The 22422-nt window shown below is 38.1% G+C and overlaps 1 protein-coding gene across 2 annotated transcripts in view; it reads right to left on the bottom strand.

Moving 5' to 3' along the window:
- Positions 1 to 5430: 5430 nt before the first annotated feature.
- traf4a (tnf receptor-associated factor 4a) overlaps positions 5431 to 22422 on the bottom strand; it is a 35184-nt gene continuing 18192 nt past the window's right edge. Inside the window, exons 2-8 of one of the 2 annotated variants that reach the window (XR_006252680.1) lie at positions 17592 to 17643; positions 12831 to 12935; positions 12317 to 12478; positions 10541 to 10702; positions 8562 to 8717; positions 6184 to 7652; positions 5431 to 6082 (exon numbers count right to left, since the gene is read on the bottom strand). Coding sequence is in view for 1 of the 2 variants with exons in the window: in XM_043259176.1 (XP_043115111.1) it covers positions 7020 to 7652; positions 8562 to 8717; positions 10541 to 10702; positions 12317 to 12478; positions 12831 to 12935; positions 17592 to 17643 (1270 nt within the window). In the remaining variant the exon portion in view is untranslated. Of the gene's footprint in view, positions 7653 to 8561; positions 8718 to 10540; positions 10703 to 12316; positions 12479 to 12830; positions 12936 to 17591; positions 17644 to 22422 lie in introns of both variants that reach the window. The other variant, XM_043259176.1, reaches the window with a different exon arrangement.

Genomic DNA, 22422 nt, shown 5'->3' with positions numbered 1-22422 from the left:
CACATAACAACTTTAAAAGCAACACTACCTCACTTGATCTTACACAGCTTCTGACCAACAGTTTCCTGGCTCGGAAGAAACAACTCCAAGTTTAGTATGAAAAGACGCATTCATCAATGCGTCAGTAAAGCCTCATTTTCCACGAGTTACAAGTCATTTACAGGATAGGTAGCAGGGACACACGCTTCAGCAGGGAGGAGTTCAGAAATTATGTGCAGAAGTGCAGCAATTCAATTTATTCTATAATCTAAAACGAGAGCTCAATGATGCATCTCACCCATCTCCGGCATTCAGCTATTGTGAGGATGAAACTCATGCCCACAGGCTGTGATAATGCCATTCCGACTCTCGAACCCAAATAAAGTGCCCTCCACAAAAGAGCAGAGAGCACGACTGACGCAAACTTACTGAAAAAGACATGATGTCTGCTCTCGGAAAGCCTGCGCACGAATTCACGAAGCTTCACAAAAGCTGCATGGCTGTACGTTAGTGCGTAATCATGCTGTTGTTTGCGGATAAAACATCACGAGTCAATGTCTATTCTTATCTGAGAGAGAGAGACAGAGAAAGTGAGTCATGCTCATGGGACTCAGTGGATATTGTAGTTTTACTTGTTTGGTCAGGATTTTTACGTCAAAGATGTTGTGCGTAACAAATGTAAATGCATGCATGCCGCTCACAGTGAATAGAGTCGACTATTTGTACTCTTCGTGAAAAAGGTGTTTGGTAAAAGCGAGTAAAATTTGCGTAGATAAAAAAAAAATTGTTGAAAATGGGAACTGACTTTAAAGTCCCGATGTACGTGAACGTCTTTTCAAACGATATCAGGACAAGCGAGCTTTCTGTGTTCCGTGAAGTCTTGTGAAAATCTAAGCGTTTATACTGAATAAATCAATTATTAACACGTTTTTTACTTCAAACCATTGCTTCCAGGTAAAAATATGACTCTGCTATCCATAACATCGCTTTGCCCAGGATAAGTCATCTCGTCTAATATGAAGAGAAATATGCACAGATCAAGTGAAAAACGTATACTTTGGCCCCCCAGCAATGCTTTAAAGTTAAAACACCTTAATGATTGATGGATGTTTCGCAAGATTAATTGATGGATGGAGTCGTGTGGTTTACCTGTGGATTCTTATGATCTTTATCAGCTGTTTGGACGGCACCCATTCACGGCAGAGGATCCACCGGTGAGCAAGCGATGTAATGCTGCATTTCTCCAAATCTGTTCCTATTAAGAAACAAACTCAACGTAAGTCCACGTAAATTCTCACATTGCTTTTATCAATCGGCAGAATAATTTCCTTCTGTCGTTGCATTCTCATAGTTAACTTGAACTGAACTCTGCGATCTTTACTTCTCAAGACGAGAACAACTTGCACAGCGAAGACATTAAGTGGCACAGTTTTAAAAAGACGCGCAAGGGCCTCAGCAATGGTGCAGTCAGCAAACATCATTACATAAAAAGATGAGCTCCTAACGTCAACACACAACTAATTAACTGTGACAACAAAACAACAGCAGCATGAATAAAACAAAACAGCAATTCTATTACAGTAACAACATACTTTACTCATTCTGCAGTGTGTGTTCAGGCTCACAAACCTTTCAGAACACATTATTTTCCACATACTGTACCTCTAAGCCCCGCCTTCCTGAAACCGGTTGATTTATGCAAAGCTCATCGTTCTAAAAAAGCGAGGTGCGCTCTGATTGGCCAGCTATCAAGTGTGTTGTGATTGGCAGAATACCTCAAGCATGTTGCGCCACTTACCATAACGTGAAGCCGTGTCCCGGATTCATTCATGATCAAAACAAACAACGAGCATTACTCTATGCTGAGCATTGTTTGAATAGTAAATAGTAATAGTAACTTGCTTAAAGGTTGTGAGTCAGAAGCACCAGACTCTCCTTGCAGAGTAAGTATTGCCTCACTTTATAGTCTCTGTGCACAGCCAGTATAGGCTGCTCTACATGTTTTAGGAATCAGTCCTCCATAAACGTGCTAAACACACTCTAATATTTGTGTCAAACTGTTCTGGAACAGTGTTGTAAATACAACTTAACCACTGATTTATAGTTGTGTCTTCTTTTGGAAGCACTTTCACAACAACAGTGTCTCCAGAACATGGCACTGGCAACAACACTACAAAGAGAATAATGTCTCCGCCTTCTTTCTTTGCATATGCATTTGGCCGTTGTTATCCGTCCAATCTGGCAACACTGGGGAAGAACTGATGAAGGCACTGACCAATCAGCAGAAAGGGGCGTTTAATTCCCGCCCACATGCAAAACTTGAATATTCAAGCTGTTAATGAATTTTTCTACCCCTGACCGTACAGCTGAATTCTTGTTTTTCAGTTCTTGGGGAAAGAAACAAACAAAGAAAAAAACAAAAGGTAACTGTTTTCTAATTTTTCTACTTTCAATATTAAAAAAACAAGGATTCACAATTTTGGTTTTTGAATTTTAAATGGAAAATCCGTTGGCCGCTAAGTACACAAACCAGAAAGAATATCTCTTTGGTTTTGAGACTTTAGTTTTTGCAACTTTAGGGATCTTATCTATGCGCAACAGCTTGTAACCCTCCTAAGAGAAAGCGAAACTTATTAGCAACACTTATATAAAACAGCTTGTCCAATGATCTCTCTTAGCCCAGTTTGGACAACATTGGTAATGTATTTATTTGCTAATGTAGGTGTTTTAGGGTTCTGCATTATAAAATGGCAGTTTGAGGTCAAAGGACACTCAGAGCTGAGTTGTTCTGTTCAGAAGCACACCTCCATCAGAGCGTGTTTATACGTGAGCTAGTGGAAACTCTCGTGTGCATGTTAAATACTGGCACCTTTGGAGAAGGAGAAAAGGAGAGAAATAAATGGAGAAAGAGAAACTGAAATAGAAAGCTCTTGACCCCCTGCTACTGTCACACTACAGGACGTCAACTTTGATTTGAACATCCTTTGAACTTCCATTTCAAAGCGTTTTAGCATCCAAGGACAGCGCCGAGCCCAGACCCTTCTGAAAACACATCTTTTTGGAAGCAGATGAAACTCCACTGATATGCTTAATTTACATATTACACAATCGGTCCAATAAAAACATTACTGTTACCGAGATGAGTGGAGCGTATTATACTGGATGTCGTCCATCAGGTCAATCTCCAATTAAACATCTAACAATTCAGAACGCCGCGAACAATCCGCTAGAACTGAGCAGCAATAGCCTATGCTCAGAGCCGTTGAGAATCAAAAATTTTGAACAATTTCTTTTCTCCATGGCTCTGAGCATAGGCTATTGCGTAGACTGCTGCCTATGCTGAAAAGCACTCAGAGCACCTTAGCAACCACCTAACAACACCCTAGCAACCATGCAGAGCATGCATTTGTGACATTTCACTGACAAACGTCAACGACAAATGCTTTTTTAGGTGTAAATATAGTTGTTGTTGTTCCAGTGATTATTAGGGTTGTGCGATATATATATCGTTCGATATATTGATGCGCATCACGTCAGTAGAGCCGGTTCTTTGATTAGAGGTACATCTCCATCCGCTGTCTTCAAATGCAAATGCCAGTTAATACACACGGCCGTAGATCACTACTACTCCAATAAAGTCCGTATCTTCCTATAAAATATCTCCTCCTATCCCTCTCCACAGCACTCGTTCTAGCTAATACACAACTCTTTTATTTTTCGACAGACAGGCAGTATTGTTGACTTATTTTCTCGGCGAGCCCTGCTGTAGCTGGGGTCTGCATCGCACGTGACTTTTCCACTCCGAATGGGAGACATGTATGAGCTAATGTGTAATTAGATGTTACTATTTTCACCGAGCTCTGCCCTAGAGGAGCTGCTGTTTGAACTCCCTGTGCCAGGAAACTTAGGGGCCATCGGCACAGCTTTTGGCTACTGCAGTTAACTCTAAATAACTCTGTGTTCAGCTCGGCGGTGGAAAACGATACGGCCGGAGAAACTTACTCAGAGCACCCTCAAAAGCCACTCTTTCAGTTAGCAGGCCATGAAATATGTAAATAACATTTTTCAGTGCTGTGCATTATAAATTCCCATATTTACGTCTGCAAAACAGTTCACATGTGTATCTAAACATATATTTCGAATGTTCGTTTTTTTATGTCGTATTTCACTACAGAATTAGATTATATATTTATAATAAATAAAATAAATATGATATAAATACTATATATAAAAAATAGCTACAAGTGATACAAAACGAAGTCTGTTTTACATAAAATTCTAATTCTTATTAATTCATTTTCCACATCATTTCATACAATTTTAATATGTTTAAATGCTTTTTTTAAATGCTTTTCATTTTTACGATTTCTTGTTGAACAGAAGGTTCAAAGGAACAGAATTTGAAATGTAAATCTCTTGTAAAGACATTCTAAATATCTTCAACTTTTGATGAGTTAAATGCATTCTTGCCGAATGAACTTAAGTTCTTTAAACAAATCATGCATTTATGGCTCGCTTTGAGAGATTCACCCTTCCACAAATTCCATAAAAAAAGTCTCAAGGCATAGTTTTTCCAAGTGATTTTTTTTCAGGGCTGGCCTGTCATACTAATAAATCGAATAGCTTTTCTCCTCTGGGGGACTTGAGAAGCCTTTACAGGCTTTCTTTTCTCAAAAAACTCCCATACACCCATACAGAGTCCAGAGAAAACCTCTGGCACAACATCAAAGTTGAGCACGTGTCTGCTTCACTTCCTCCCCTTCATCTCGGGGGGAGATCAGCACATGGAGCAGCGATGTGAGCGTAGTAATGAGATACAGCCCCCTTTCACTTATTTTTGTAAAACAAAGCCATAAAAACCCGTGCAGACTTGGCACTCCCTTGGAAACAGAGTGAATGAAATGAAAGCTGTGAAACTGTACGATAATTTCAGCCAAACTATAGCTCTAAAGGGTTTCCACACCTTTTCACCGATGCATTTCCATAACCTTTCTAGCTGTTTGTGATCAATTTTTTTTTGTGTGTACAAAAAAAACCTCATTTCATAGAGATTGCACTCAAATAGAGCAGCTGATGCAATATTTTCAAGCTAACTGCAACTAAAAAGCGTGTACTCACAATAGAAGTTTCCATTTTATTACTTTTCCAGACCCAACTCTTTATTATTTCCCCAATTTTTCCACAACCGTGGGAACATTGGCTGTACTTCATTTTATTTGATTGCGCTCTACGGACAGTAACGTTTCACAGGAACGTATTTTAGGCTAAATTGGAAGATACGCTGTTCTTCAGTCAGCTGTGGTTTGTTTCTTCTACAAAAGCTTTGTGTTGCTGGTCTTGTGGGCGGTTCCTGCGGGACTGGTAAACATTTGCGACCGCGGGCCGTGTAAACTTCGCGATGGCCAACGGTCAACAGAAACAGTTTTTTTTAGCAAGAGACGACACCAGAACTTGTAGACATTGTTTTATTTCAAGTGATATTCGACAAGCAATCATCAAATCAACATATAAAAAAACATCTGCACCAGTTCCTGTCAAGCTTATGTCATGGCGCTTTAAAATAAATACTTCTCAAGAGGAAATAATACAGACATAATATGCCAAATCCAAACCAGACAAAAACAAAACGACCGAGCAAATGCCACAGAGGAGAAACATAAAAAGGGTCCATAAAACGTCAACGTATCCCCGAAACTCCTCGCCAAAAAAGTGTAGTAGAAAACATCTGAAGTACTTTGTAAAATACAGGATCTTAGCAAAAAAATGTCTTTTGTTTTTTCTTTTTCCAGGTTTTCTGAAAATCCTTGCAAAAGATTAGCTGGTATCGTAGCGAGATTAAATGTGAAGAAGAATGTGCTTTTGCATTTTTTTTTTAATTAGTATTCACATATAATATATAATAAGTATCGACAAAGTCCTCCACTAGTCTGTATGGAGCAATGGCAGCCATATTGCACAAGGCTCATCTTCCTCAGGCACATGGAAGAACTCTCTTCTCGTTCACAGGCAACCGTGGCTACCAGCGCCGCTCGAATACGACGCCCTCGCACTCGACGCACTTTGGGGCGGCCGTTGCGAATGCCCGCACCTTTCTATTCATCATCTGCCAGAGTAAGACAAGAACAGAAAGAATCGACTGAGCATGCGAGTCCAGAGTTCACATTCGAAACCACCCTTCGTTTATGACACGAATAATTTGCTCACATTTATTTATTTTTTTCACATATTAAAAAAAAATTTGGTTCCTTTCGCTCGTCCGTCCCTCCGTCGTAACGCAACAAGCCCTCTCACGCTGGTTAAGAATACAGGTTACAGTACCAAAAACCAAAAAACTAAAAACTGGTCCGCGTCGTAGATCCTCACAGACTGAATGTAAACAACCTCTCGCATGGCTTTCGATCCGAACCCGGAGTGCATGAGCTTCAAAAATGTGTCGTTTTCCATCGTACAGTAACAAAAATGCTTTAGCACCTCGGAATCGGTCCTAATGTTGACTTATCAACTACTACAATGCACCTAACAAGTCTCGAACCGCTAGAGCGAGTTAAGCTACATTTAGTTCACAGCCGTTGTCGTTAGTTTACGTAAAACAAGTTAAACCGGAAGAAAGTTCCTTTTCACGGACCGATGCCGGGCAAAAGCGGGTACACGAAAGGGTAAAAGAGGGTTAGTGTGTAGTACGCCGAATGCCAGAGAGCTCCGAAAAACATTCTCAATATCCAAAGCTCACGAATAGCCTTTCACAGTCGGCTTCCATCTTTAACTTGACATCTGTGAGAGAAAGAACGTAAAAATCGCGCTTCAAAAATAACATTTAAATTAAATGTTCTAGGCACTACTGAATGTCCAAAGGCGTTGCTGTAGATCGAGGAAGAGAGTGTTAGAAAGCAAATCCGAAAGTGATGACTTTGCGAAAACACTTCTACGTGGGTCCCAGTCGAATAACCAGACAGACGAGCTCTGAGTCTTTCGGCAGAGTTTCTGACAGGAAAAAGGGTCCACAAAGACGTACGTCGAGACACATTGTCACTCACACGGCCTCAGGCCATTATTTTTTGCGGGATCTCTATGGAAGCTTTGAGAAAGATGGAGTTGTCGCGGATGTAGTTCCTCTTCTTGATCTCCTCGTGCGAGATGAACTTGGGGTAGCCGAAGCCCAGCGTGCTCTCGTCCAGCGAGTTTCGGCTGCTGCACGGTTTCTGGAAGTTCTTCCAGTTGGGATCAGGGTTGAAGGTCTCCGTGATGTGCTGAGGTTTGGACAGCGACGGGTCGCTCTGGTCCAGGATGGAGAAGGTGACCTTGTAGGAGAAGGGCCACTCCAGCAGGTTGTCGTACTCGCCGGGCAGCACGCGGATGTAGATGGACAGATGCGAGCCTTCGCCGCTGCCGTTGCCGTTCAGGAAGGCCGACACCTGGAGCTTGTAGCCGTAGCGGTGCGTGTAAAAAGGCGGGCTGAAGAACTCGTGGTTGTTGCGCAGTTTGGCCTCCTGCAGTTTACGCGAGTAGTCAGTCAGTTTCCAAATGAGCACACCGTCGTGACTCACAGACAGCTCCTCCATTTCACGTCTCAACTCCATGATTTCCTGCCGCTGCCGTCCTACCAGATTACACATCATGGTCAGGTGGGACTTCGTGCTCTCTTCCAGGTGTCGTCCAATTGCCATCTTTGGGCACTAGAAACCAGAGCACAGAAGCACAGTGTCAATTCACTTGCCATGTTTTTTTTATCTGCATAAGGCTATTAGAATAACTAGACCTTGATTATCTTTATAAACACATTTTATTTGACACAAATCAAATGTATCAATGTAATAATTCAAAAATATAAACGTAAGAACAATTTTTTTAACTCAACAGACATTTAAAACTTTTATTGTTGTAATTTAATAATAAATAAATTGATAAATATGAAGTTTATCGTGTTATTGAAAACAGAATGTTTTTGCATAATACTTTGATTATTAAAAGAACCATTTTAAACGTTTGGTTATTTGAAAAGTGATCTTTTACAGTTTTTTTAATTGTATCATTAATAAATAATTCATTTATAAATTATTTCACTATTCCATTTAACAAAAACATGACTTATATGAATAAATTTGGTTACTATGTCTATTAAAAATATAAAAAAATATATATATAAAATATATATATATATATATATATATATATATATATATATATATATATATATATATATATATATACAAAAAGTATTCATTATTTAACATGATGAATTTAACAACTGTTTTAAATGTTCATGTATTTGTCCTTTTACTGACTTACTTATAGTTTTATTGAATGTTAAAAAAATAATATATTCATCATTTCTTTTATTTTTAGGTAGCGCTGCTCTGTATACTCTCGGGTCTACATACTGCAAGTCAAAACAGGAGACCGGAAACATGTCAGAAAGTCGTTGACAGTGCTGCTTGCAAAATGCATAAAACTTATTTCCCCAAACTCCCTTGATCTCAAAAAATAGCAAAGTTGAAATCTCCCAGCAAACATCCCATCCTCAAAAAACTCTTCTACCATAACCTTCAAATCGGGCAGCGCAGGAACTCAGTGAAGTCACTCACTCTGTGTTTGCAGCCGGCCTCCTTGAAGGGGCACAGGACCAGTGCGCTGCCGCAGCTCTCCTTCACGTGGTTGGCCAGATCCTCACGTGCGATGTTCGGGGTGCCGCACTGGTTAGGACACTGCACGGGAAAGCGAGGGCAGTGGTACTGGTGGTTCTGAGGGATGAAAGGCGACAGTCAGCACTGACGTGAATCTGTAGGTTGCGCTGTGATATCTTGAGCAATAACAGCTTGAGCGCTGAGATGTGAGAACTAAAATATGCATGGATTCATGAAATCATCATGAGATCATCTATAAGAGTCGCTGCGCTAGTGTTCCTGTAGATCAACTGCTGGAGCGTGACACAAGCAAAGCCAAAGTCATGGCTTCAGTTCCAAGAAAACACGAACTGATAAATATTTGGGCTACGGATTAAAGCGTAGGTCAGATATTAGTCATAAAGTAGGAAATGACACATTAAAAAGCATGAATCCTGAATCCTCCTCCATATGTGGAAATTAAACCAGTTTTTGTTGTTTCAACCTACAGGTGCCTACGGAGGCAGTATTTTAAAGGTATCATGGGTGTTTACAGCATGAAGCATACTCAAAAAGGCCACTTAATTATGCCACCTCCAAAGATCCCTTGTTTCAACCAAATTGCAAGACCACGTACAGCGTAGATACAAATAGTATCAGTAATCAAACTGATAAAAAATGTGATTAAGAAAGCTGTTGTACTTGTTTGTAGGGTTGCAAAATGATATGACTAAACTAGTAATAAATATTAAAATAGTTTAGTAATAAATTAGTTTAATATTTTTAGAAATAAAATAATAAAAATAATAATATTAATATTAATATATAAATATTATTATTATTATTTATTTTATTGTTACTAAAATAGTAAACTAATTTATTATAGTAATATTGTACTGAAAAATATAAAAATATTAATGAAAAACCATCTAATAATAATAATAATTAGTAGTAGTAGTAGTAGTAGTATAATTATAATTTTAATTTATAGTAAAACTATACATATCAATAGTAATGTTTAAGGCTCTCTAAATTTCTATATTCTTAAATTGTAAACCATTGCTCTTTTATTTGATCAAAAATAAACAAATAATGGTGGTTTATAAGCATATCTTCTCACTGCAAGTTAAACAGATTATGAGCTGCTTGCGTGTAAATTAACTCAGAAACGCGTTCCATGTATATATTTATTAAATAAAATATACTTTGAGATCTAATAATGGCACTAACCCAACATAGTGCAGTTTTTAAAAAAAACATTAGCGTGCTTTACATTTAATGCTTAGTAGCATGCTAACATCAAAATCCACCGAAATCTAGTCTCCCTTGCAGAGTGCTTCAGATTGGTCACTCATTTGGTTCCATGACAGATGTAATACACCAGGCTTTGGAACAGAGGCAGTGTGTGATCAGCCAAGCAGCTGAATCTCACAGTGGTTTCAGGATGTGTACCTCTATGTGTGTGAACGCAGGTGTTATAAAGAGAAGCTAGGCCAGCCCAAGCTGTGGCTGGCACCAAACCCAGAATCTACTATGAAAGCCAGCATTTATGTAGTCACAGGCCCACTGCCATCCCACCCCGTGCAGCCTCAAAACCCCTTTAATTCACCACTGAGCGGCTACTGTTCCTTTCACACCCGACGCTGGATGGGCGCATAGAAAAATCAACAAACAAACACTATTTGCATCCATTTTTTTTCCTGTGGTTCAGATGCAGGGCCACGGCTGAAGGCCGTCACAGTCTAAGGCCCTGTTTGCGCTAGTGCATGTCACATGACCATTCATGCAGGTACAACCATGTATGGGTAGCATCCCTATTATTTAGATAGCATTTACATGATTTGAGAGGTCGAACGAGGCTTCTTACCTTTACATATCTATGGTACAACTATGATGTTAGGGCTACGCCATCAGTCTCCATTTTGGTCTGTTAACACTAGTGCGCATTACGTGTCGCTCACCTGGATGGTGTCGTAGACGAACTCTTTGCCACAGTACTTGCAGGGCTGTGTGCGTTTGGGGCATTCGGTCATGGTGTGCTGGGATAACAGTCTCCTCATCATTCTCGCTCCACACTTGTTCTCGCAGTACACGCTCTCCTGCGGACAAATGCCCTGGTGGTTCTGAGGGACGCGAAAAGAGATGAAGACGTCAGAAGTAGAAAAGAGGCTAGATTCGCTTTTCCTTAAGATAAAACGACTGCATGCAAAGCAGGAAAAGAACAAGTTTTAGGCTAGTTTGACAGGCAGCATCAGATCTGCTTTGTTGCTGTCGTGGCACTCCAGATTTTTGAACCATCAGTCATCATCCCGACACAGCCTTTACAGCGTAGAGCTGTAGATGGTACAATAAAGATTCTTTACTGCCATGCTTTCATTCAATCTCTTCATCGTACAAAAGTTATTTAAAATGGAAAAAGTTATTCACACTAAGAAAAATTGTTCTTTTTAGAACTGTTTACTACTTACTATATAGGCCTTCTGTGTGATTATCTATTAAATCTAGTAAATCTCTACCAAAATCTGAGACTGGCTCTGACTTTCGGTAACAAGCATCAACTCGTCCAGACTAAAATTAGGGCATGTACTTTATTCTAGCTTTTACTAGAACGTTAGTGTAATACCATATCTGCCTCGCAAGCACTTTCGTGACACAAAACCCCCACTTTGCAGTAAATTGCAAATAAAGTGGTTCTGTAATAATAAACTACAACAATTCAGTGCAATTTCGCAGCCTACCCTCAAAACACAACAGAAAGACTCCAATAAAAAGGCTTAATCGTCTTTTTCATATATTTTGAGGTTTGTCTTAGTATTAGTTTGCATTGTAAAAATAGGAGTGCCACTATATTAGCAAACAACCGCAGTTCTTGTGCTACTACGAGATCAAGCTGCCAATTTGCTAATAGCAACTTCACACATTTCAGCATTACAGCACGTCGAGAAGCACACAGGCCCTCTTTCTTCATGCAGATTCTTTTTATAGAGCACAAACTGACAATAATCAAATAAGAAAGCTAATGCATCTTTGCTAATACGCTGCTGAGGGCTGCAGAGGTAAACGGGTTCCCTCAACAAAAAGACAGTAAGATTTTTTCCATCGGCCGCCCTCAGCCTTTTCAACAAACTTACAATCAAGTCAAGTTGTGTCAACCAGTCCCATTTAGCCGCTTAGCATGTTAGCATGGTAACAGCTGTCTTTTTCAAGACACGTAACCCTGTTAAAAAGAACAGCATATGCTGGTTAGATACGTTTTGAAGCTGGGATACTGGTTTGAGCTCGTCCTTTGCTGGTTTACGCTGGTTTAAGATGGCCCTTAGCTGGTTTAAACTAGTCCTTTGCTGATTTAAGCTGGTCCTTAGCTGGTCATGTGTTGGTCTAAGCTTGTCGACCTGCTTGGGCCCAGCACATGACCATCTTAAATGAGCAAAGGACCAGCATCTCAAACCAGCATCCCAGCTCAAAACATATCCAATCAGCATATGCTGATTTTTCAACAGGGAAAAGCTTAAAACAATCAAATGTAGGGTATTAATACATTTGTTTTATAATCGTAAATCGTAATAGTATTTTAAGTGGAAAAAAAACCTTTAAAAAATCCCTTGAGCTTGTTTTGAACACACCTTGTTTCCGCGTTTTACCAAAAACCCATTGACTTTAATGCTAACTTGTCTCGTGGTTTCTCATTCCCGCAGCGCTCTATAATAACCGTTTTGGACGTGATTTGACCGCAGTACCTCATAGGCCTCTCCTGTGAACTCGCTCCCGCAGAACTCGCACTTGACCTTGCGTTTGGGGCAGTCGTGCTGCAGATGCTCGGGCAGGTCTCTGCGGGTCAGCTTGACCGAGCAGCGGTTAGGACAGGGGATCACATTGAAGGCGCAGGTTGAAAAGTGGCTCTGCGAAAGAAACAGACAAGTGTGTTTGGTGGTATATATTTACAGTGGCATAATTCCCATTTTTGGACCAAATACACCTAGTCCCCCCTAAAACAGGTGGCGGTACCCATTGACTTCCATAGCATTTTTCTCCCCATACTATGCAAGTCAATGGCTGTTTGGTTATCAACATTCTTTAAAATATATTTTTGGTGCTCAACAGAAGAAAGTAAGTCATTGAGGTTTGAAACGACATAAAAAAAAATGAACCATTTAACTATTCAAGTTAGCAGACAATACTGCTACATCTGTGGCTATGTTGGGGCGACTACTATTTTTAAAAAGCACCAGAAAAACAATAAAGCATCATTACCTGCAGCTGTTTCATCTGTCCGGTCCAGCGGCAGCCCTCTTCACTGTGAATGCAGCGGATGGGCAGCGCCAGTATCTGCTGCTCCAGCTCAGGGTCAGGATAGATCTATAACACACCATTACACCAAGGACACATTAATCAACGTTGTCCGCTCTCTTCAAACACACTCGTACATTAACCACTCAAGGACAGGACAGATGGATTCTGGATTTAAACGTTCACTTATTAACTCAGACACCGCGGCTTCTCCCACGCTAAAGAGGATTGTGTGTTGATATAATTACAGCAAACTTCACGTCGTTCGTAAGGAGCGCTTGAGTACTCGGAAATTACGCCAACGATTGACTAAAAGACGTGATTGCCGTGTAGCAAATCGTGTAACTGTGAGTTTTTCGCAACATTTCACCAAAACAAATTTAAATGTTCGCAATGTTTCATCGCATCATTTTTTGGGATACATTGAAATTCAGGTTAATACCGACATAATAATAATGTTCCACAAACACATCATTTTAGACACATTTTGGGATACCTCACCACTATCCCACCTCAATAGCAGCAGATGTGTTTTTCACAGTAAGCACACTGTATTTATGTTGCAAATTATGCAATGTCCCCAATACTCCCACAAAAACTGTGATGAATGTACTTTGCATGACACCGTTCCTGATGCGGAAAATCCAAATACTTATATTTTTCCAAAAACATGTCAATTTAAGATAAACAGCTAGCTCTAATGCTAGAAAATGTACACAGACATCTCTTTTAAATGATATTTCATTATCATCAGCATAATGTATATAGAAAGTTGAGTATTTGAGTATCTTAAAAGTTAGTTTACATTTTTAAGAGTTTAAAATGCATTAAGTCAGCTGCAAGTTCATGCTATTAAATTGTTATTCTTAGAATAAAAAAATGTGCAAAGGTGATAAAAAATATAAAATAAAGAAAAATGCTATGTCAAAAACGCAAATACACTGCTGCACGATTAAATTCAATTGCACGGTGATGGATGACCTCAACCAGAGCCCCGTGAAACAAGCGCGCACGCGTGCGTCTGTGTGTGTGTGTGTGTGTGTGTGTACGTTAGATCCAGAGGCTATTGCATCTTCCCTTCATCCATAAAGTCGATGAAGGATGAGACGCTCCTCCATCCAATCAGCCCAAATCCCCTGCCTGCAGGATTTACATACACACACAGATCTGCAGCGTTACACAGCACCGCAGACGTGGCCGCTCGCCCCCCACGTAGTCCCATATGGAGCCGTCCCCCTCACCCTCCCAAACACACACACACACAAACTCATTTTCATTGACAGATTTTCTGGCACACCAAGATAAACTCTCCCAACTGTGCCATCCTGCCGTCCGCACGACGGCTCAGAATTTATGGAAGATTTGTAGATAAAAAAAAAACAAAACTACGAATTATATAAAGGACTAAAAATACGACATCACGTGTAAGCAGGCGAGCCTTTGGTATAAAAATGCTCGGTTGCTAGTTGGCGGCCCTGCATGACTGCAGTTTCCAACTTTATCAAGCGGCGGATCAGTGACTGCACTTCCGCTTGCTATTGTGTGGGTTCGACTCGTGCCGATCGGCTGTCACTGTTAATAATAGGATTCCAAATCCACATATTTTTATGTGCGTTTTAGAATATTGCATAAAAATTCTGTGTGGAAACACAGAGTAAATGCAATATTGTAATGGATGTACTGAAGTTGTAACTAAATAAATTATTTTAATAGAGATATTATATTCATGGTGTGTCAAAATAGCACTATGATGATTTTTATCGTAAGAAGTACTGGAGAATAATTTTTAGTATATTAAGTACAAAATTAGTGCATGAAAATAAAGCGCTTTAAGTAGTAAGTACATGGCATTTTTGTTCACCTGACTTTATTCACCCAATTATTTGTATTTTTGTGCAATTCTACATGGAAAAACCTAAAAACAATTGCAATAATGTAATAATAAACGGTAAAAGTTGCTTTCTGTGCCATTAATTCTATTTTGCGTCAGTTGTAAAATGGTGATATTAATCTCCTAAAATGCATAAACTGAATTTCCATCTTGAATGTACCGCCATAAATTTCATTACCATTAATCAAATGTTTTCGAAACAAGTATCTTATACCCACCAAACCTGCATTTATTTAATAAAAAATACTGTAAAACTCATATAAAATAACCGTTTCTTTTAAATTTTAATTTATTTTTAAATTACATTATATTTTTTATATTATCCTATTATATTTTAGATTTATACATTATAAATGAATTCATTAATGTCTAAAATATAGTTACTAATATTTTTATATTGTTCCCGTGTTGGCAAAAGCATCATTAATCCAATCTAGAAATCATTTTAACATACTGAATCATAAAAGTTGAATCCTTTTTTTGTGGAAACTATGATGAATTTTTTCAAATAAACTTTGCTAAAGCTTCTTCATCTTCTGTAACATTATGTTTTTGCTGTCACTTTCGATCGATTTAACGCATGCTCTTAACAAAAGCATCGGTTTCGAAATCCTACTGACCCCATACTTCTGAATTACAGTTTTGAGAGAGTATAACCCGACCTCAAACAGGCAAAGACAGGTACTGAACAGCAGCCCTGCGGAGGTGGATAGGTAATCTGTGGGCGGCCGTCAGGTCTTTAAAAATGACTGTTTGTGCAATAACTGTGTGTGTGTGTGTGTTCGGGCCTCATGAGCATCAGACGCTCCTGCGGCACTCCAGGCTTTCCAGGATGAGTAGAGTTATCCCGCCGACTTCATGCAAATCACAGCTTCGACGGATTAGCGCGCTAAAGCTCCTTCCAACACAGAACAGGTTTAACTTTGTGCATGTGCTCTTACAGAAGCCTGTCAAACACACTGCAGGAGAAGACGACTCGGATGTCACAAAGAACACCGTAATGGGGCTGAAATTGGGAGACGAATTTAAGCCCCCAAAAAAAGTTGAGTCGGATTAAACGCAATTTTTCAGTTTCCGTACGGTTACGTAAGTTGCGTTGTACTTCCTGCAAACAATTTTAGGTCTCGTCCCACCGGTTTGAAAAACTCGCAGATTTAGAGAAGCTTTAAAATGGCCGTTGTTAAATCGAAGGTACGCTCATCATCTGCGAAGCGCTCGGAGGTTTCATAATCTTACTCTCTTGGGCAGCGCATGAGAAAAAAATGACTCTTTAATGAACGCCGACGCTTATGGCATTTTTCCCAGCTCAACCTGATTAATTAACTAAAGAGCAAGATAAAAAATTAGCCAATACTTTAATTAAAGATTTGGTGAAATTCCTTCTTTAATGCGGCGTGGTGCAGATTAGCTGAACCGCGGAGTATAATTGCTTGACTGAAATATTTTGGAGGAGGCTACTGTATTAATATTTAACACATCGTGAAGAGATTAACCATTAATCACTTTTAAACGCTTTTATAAACTCAACACATTTTTGCCATACTTCAGTTATTCTCAACCAGTGTGTGTGTGTGTGTGTGTGTGTGTGTGTGTGTGTGTATACATACATTTTGTTTCTGTTCATTCAGTTCAGGAACTGTTTAGCACTTTATTTTACACACTTTATGTCCCATTAAGTGCTATTTGCCATGTAAATTACTGTTTTGATTCATTTCATTATTAAAATAATAAAAAGCTAAATGATGGTACACATTTTTATTATTTTAGATCTTAATTTTTATGTTCATTTTCCATTCAGAAAACATCTTACTGACTTCAGAGACTTCATCTTTTTTTTTACATCATTCACATTTAATTTGCCAATATGCATAATTTGCCATGCAAATTATTATATTAATGGAAAATTTAATAAAATGAATAATAATGTTAAATGATTCCACATGATATCTGTTATAAAATCAGTTAAATCACTTTTTTTCTGTTCATTTTGGTTTCAGAAAACATTTTATGAATTTTATAGACATTTATTTACTTTATTCACATTTCATTATTTGCCATTTAAATTATAATATTGTCTGAAATAAAAAAAAGGCAACTAATAGGAATTCAAGAGGAAATGTCATTCATTCATTCATTCATATATATATATATATATATATATATATATATATATATATATATATATATATATATATATATATATATATATATGATTTTTTTACATTATTGTTCATTTCATTTTCCGAAATTTTATAAAGTTATATTTTACTTCTTGCACTTGCCATGCAAATTATTTTGTATTAATAGCATTTTAAATAACATTAATAATAATGCAAAATAATTTGAAATGATTTCCAGCATAAACTAAGTTCAAATGAATAAATTGGTCCAAACAACACGTACTCGTATCATTTAAATATTTCTATATTTATAGCTGTTGGTTTAGTGGTGCAGAAAGACCACGCTGCCGCATTAAAGCAACATCAAACACATCCCGTCAGATTCCAAACCAATCTATGCGTCATCCCTGCCTCTTTCTTCCTTCGTTCTCTTCTACATTCCCAGGGAAATGAGTGGCCTGTGGTAGTTCATTAGTGTGATTACTCGGGTGCTTTGAGAAGCGTGGACGAGGGCCGAGGGCCCCGGGGCAGCCACTGACTCACAAACACAGCCCGCCATTGTTGACACATTAGCATTTCGTTCACTCTCGGAGAGCCACTCAAGAAAAGTTGTACTTGGCCGCTGTGACTCCACTGTACGCTCCAGGGACGTGACTGACTGTAATCTGGTCTACAGCAGAATGGACGAGAGATTAGTTAGGAGTGTATTATTACCTTGGCGTAATCCAGTGGGAGCTGGTCCTCCGGGCATTTGAAGACCCCCTCACTGCAAGCGGAAGAAAGGAAAGATGTATTAAAGAAAGATGTTTAGCGCGCAACTATTCAGTTCGCGGTTGTTATAAATAGCAGAGTCGGTGTAAAAGCGTCTGAAAATAAATGCGAGAGCAAACACGATTTCCTAAATAAAACATTAGCGGTGAGTCCAAGTAAAAAGCGATAGCACTTTTGTTGAATACATGCATGTATGAATCTATATGATCAATTTTATCTTTAAATCACACATTGCATTTCCTATGAGAGACACAGTCTTATCATAAAAAGGTCAAATTATACGATATTTTAAAACTTTTCTTTCTGCGATTGTTATTAGTGTTATTTTTAACAATAAAACTGTATATATATATATATATAAATAAAATAAATAAAAGTTTATGTTTACATAATGTATGCGTGTGTGCTGTGCATTTTTATTATGTATACAAATTATGTTTAAATACACATATATTTAGAAAATAATTATTTCAAATTATTTGTTTATAAATATATATGTTACGTTACTTATATTACAGATAAATGTATTTAATATACAAGCATAACATTTTTCTTTTCAAATGTATACACATGCACGTGTGTTTATTTATAGACATAATAAATATACACAGTACACGCGCATATATTATTTATTTTGGATGCAATTAATCATTCGACAGCGGTAATATTTACCAAATTTAATAATAAAAACTAAAAATTGTAAAGTTGTAAAAAATGGGAAAATATTATATATAATAATATAACATTATGGAAAACATTTCTTTACATTTTTATGGTATCAGGACAGTTATATCAATCAGTTAAATTTACTTGTTATTTCTTTAAATCTAAATGTGTTTGCGTGTGTCTATACACATACATATATTAATTCATTTTAATGCAGAAAATTAATTAATTAATAATTTTTAAAAAATGCTCATCATTCAAGTAATCACTTGATTTTAAGATAGTAAGATAGACTTTATTTAAGATAGTATATGCAAAAATTGCACCTTTCAAGGTATAGGCTATTATAATAAATCAATAAGACAAAAAAAGGCACTATTCATGTCTGTGGCACAAACAGTCACTGAAGTCTAACGTTTAGGATCCCTCCCTTGAAGTATGTGCACCATTACAACCGCCTCACACTCAGCCTGCCCCACTAAACACAGACTTTCTGTCTGACTGGAGGAGGGCCCTAATCTGGGCTCTTTGCCTTTTTTTTTTTTTTTTTTTACTAGGATGAAGGTTAATTATGTACCCTAGTTGTGAACTGCTTACAACAACGCTGAAAGGAGCTGAGAGAAAGACGCTGTGGTGGGACATAAAGAAGAAAAAAGGAGACATGAGATTTATCCCGGCTGCGAGGCGACCAGCTGAGAGGGGCGTCGTGCCTCATTAGTGGGGCCCCTCTGGCAGCATGGGCCGTCCTGAACACTGATGTCATCATGAAATATTCACATGGTAAATAATGGAAGTGACTGCAGATAGCACTGATGGCTGTAGGGGGAGGTGTGTGTGTGTGTGTGTGTGTGTCCTACTGTACGGTGCTGTTATTTACATAAAAAGAATCCAAAAGGACCATCTGTGGAAGCGTCCCAAGAGATGTGTTAATACGGCCCCTCTACTGCCTGTTACTGCCCACAGAGGCCATTAAAGAGCACTTATGAATGTGACACTAGTGTACAGTACCAGCGTTACTTCACCAAATGTTTTGTAGGGTATATAAATAACACTGAAGAATCAATTTTCACTCAGAAATTGCTAGTTAAATCATGAAGAAATGGCAAGTCACACATTGAATGAAACGTTACATTTTGAGGCTGAAAAGCTGAAGTGGTAAAATGCGATCTTGTTAAATCATTACACTGCACAAAAATTATTTTCTTACACAGATTTTTATTTTTTGGCTTGTTTCCCGGTACCAATATCTGAACTTTCTTAAATCAGTATGCATCTACTTGAAAAGCAAACCGACTTGTTTTTCTAAACAAATTATGACAATTTTACGAATTTACGCCTAAAATAAGACAAAATCTGAAAATCAGCTTAATTCAAAGGAAAAACTATGCATTTTGATATGTTTTTAAAAAAACAAAACTAAATATCGTTTTAATTTTGCTCATCAATTAAAAATCCATCCTGATTTAAAAACGTCTAAATATTTACAAAACGCCAACTTTTATGAGTTCAAATTCTTTTTCAGTGTAGTTGTATTTATTCTGAATGAGCGTTTTAATATTCTAAGTTTTTATTTTACATTTAAGCACAAATGTAACAATTGTGTGTGCTTTTAATTCATGCATATTTAAGTTTCAGTCATTTTTGTAGTCACCTATTAACTTTAGTAATGCACTATAAAATCTTAAATAATGCATACATTTATTTTAACATTTATTTAAACTGTCTTAGCATTTTTAAAATGTCATTTTAGTAATAAACCATTACCAAATCGTTTGTATTGCTTTACTACTTTAGTAATAAACTAAAATATTAAATAATACATTTTTAATATTTACATTTCTTAACTTTAATTTTCCTCTAATATATATTCATTTTAATGAATGGCTTTTCTTTGATACAATTGAAGTAAAAATAGTTTTTTAACAGCTAACATTGCTGCATACAAAGTGCTCGACGAGTTCATTGTCCCATCTATAGTCAAAAACCAAAAAAAAAAACCAAAACATTTCACAGTATCAAGAAACCTTGTGACAGGCAAAACAAGTCAATAATGAATTCTTCCCTGACTTTTAAACAAATAAGGCCACAATGTCTCCATTGATAATTTCTCTAATGTAAAGGGAACGACACGTCACATGACGAGGACTGTCCCCGAGCTTATTAAGGGGCCAGATGGAAAGGGCTCCAACGCCTGAGGTGACGGCAGCCACATCCATTAAGGTCAGTGTGTCAGTAGGGTCGCGATTAATACATCGAGCTTAACCAAAAAAGTCAATCAATAACCCAGCAGAGGCAGGCCTGCTAATGCAAAAGCACGCTAGACTATATTTCTAGACCATCAATGTGGTTCCAATGGGACCGTTCAGCTTTTCAGATGCGCTCTGATTTACAACCGAGAACCGCCTCTTGACTGATGAACAAATATGAGACGGAGAGGTGGGAAGGTAACCTGGAAGCTCATTTCTTAGCATGCAAATAAATGGCTTGTCAGACTGATTCCTTCCAGAGAGCAAGAGAAAACCAGCAGGTATGCATTCATCTCTAATTCGGTCTGACTCTGAGGCACTGACTCATTTGTTCAGGCTCATTGTTATGCTTCAGCGCTTTATTAGCGCTAGCGTAAGAAGGACAACATCAGCTCATGCATTTCATCTTCAAAACCCTTGATGCCTGGCCCCTTCTCTGTGCTTTGAAAGCCTCGCATTAGGGAACCTCTTGCATTTTTTCTCTTAACTTTACAAGAGTGCTGATCTGACAGATTTGAGTTGAAGGGATAGATGAAAAGTCTGTCATCATGCACTCGCCCTAACATCGCTTCAAACCGTACATCTCAAACATCAAATTTTATTCATGCTTGCACATATTCCAGACTTAGATTTTCAGTAAAAAAAGTACATATTTACATTTAAATATTTTTGTATACATTTAAAACAGTTTAATAACTTTAACTCGTAATTAGGGCTGTCAAAGTTTTGAGTGATTTCAAAAGATAATTCTATTTTTCAATTTAATCGTTTTTACTGTATTTTTTAAATTAATTATAAATAAAATAATATAATATGCAATATTATTAGTGCAGTCAAATCACATCGAAAATATTTTATGCATAAATGTTTAAATACAATATTTATTATGAATATAAATACACTCACGTATACATTTAAGAAAAATGTGTTTTATATATGAATTAATTTAATATAAATATATACATTTAAATATTTTATAGTTTATGTGTGTGTGTTCATACAATAATAATAATTATACACAGCACACACACACATAGTATATGAACAAAAACTTTTATTTTATATGCGATTAATCGTGATTTCCCATTTGACGGAGCTAAATATAATATAACAATCACAAAATCGTTTTAAGGTACTTGACCGCTCCAAATCAATGGGGCAGATAAGTGAAAGCTCACTTCTCCAGCGCAGGGCCGGCGTGACAGATGCTCTGCTAGAAAGACCACCAATCGAGACGAAGGCCCATGTGCTGTAACAGCAGGACAGACGAGAGCGCCTGCAGGCTAATTACATATTCATGTCAGCTCTCTGATCCCTCTTCAACGTCATCTTCTACCTCCTCTGGGCTCACGAGGGTCAGACATGTGGTATTAACGGAGCTGATCGCTTCTCATCAATGATTCCTAATTGCCTCCCAAGCCCCTTCAAATTCTCTGCCCCTCCGTCCCCAGGTCAGATCAGCGAGTGTCGACCACCGGTGAAGCGCTACCGATGAGGACAGGCGTCACAACACCGCGCTCGCACCTTCTACGTCTCCTTTGACAGGCAGGCCGTGGGGAAGTGGCCAATGCCTGCACAGAAAGCTCAACGCAGGAAACCTCGCAGGAGCTGAGAGCGAATCTGAATGCCTTCTTTATGAAGCAATATCTCTCCCTTTCTGTCGCAGAATTGTATAGAGATGTGCAGTCATCGATTTAACAGACATGAATAGTAAGTGCACTTAAGGACAGTTCGAGGCAGTTAAATGAATCTCTGTCATTGAAAAGCACGCCGTATGTTCATTTGGATCCAAAAGACTTGTTGTTCATTTCACCGTTAACCTCTCTGTGGATCCCAACTCCACCTAAAAGGCACATTTTACT

This window comes from Puntigrus tetrazona, chromosome 15 (genome assembly GCF_018831695.1).
Source record: "Puntigrus tetrazona isolate hp1 chromosome 15, ASM1883169v1, whole genome shotgun sequence".
NCBI lineage: Eukaryota > Metazoa > Chordata > Actinopteri > Cypriniformes > Cyprinidae > Puntigrus > Puntigrus tetrazona.
The sequence above is the reverse complement of the archived record's forward strand: the minus strand, read 5'-3'. Positions and strand labels throughout refer to the sequence as shown.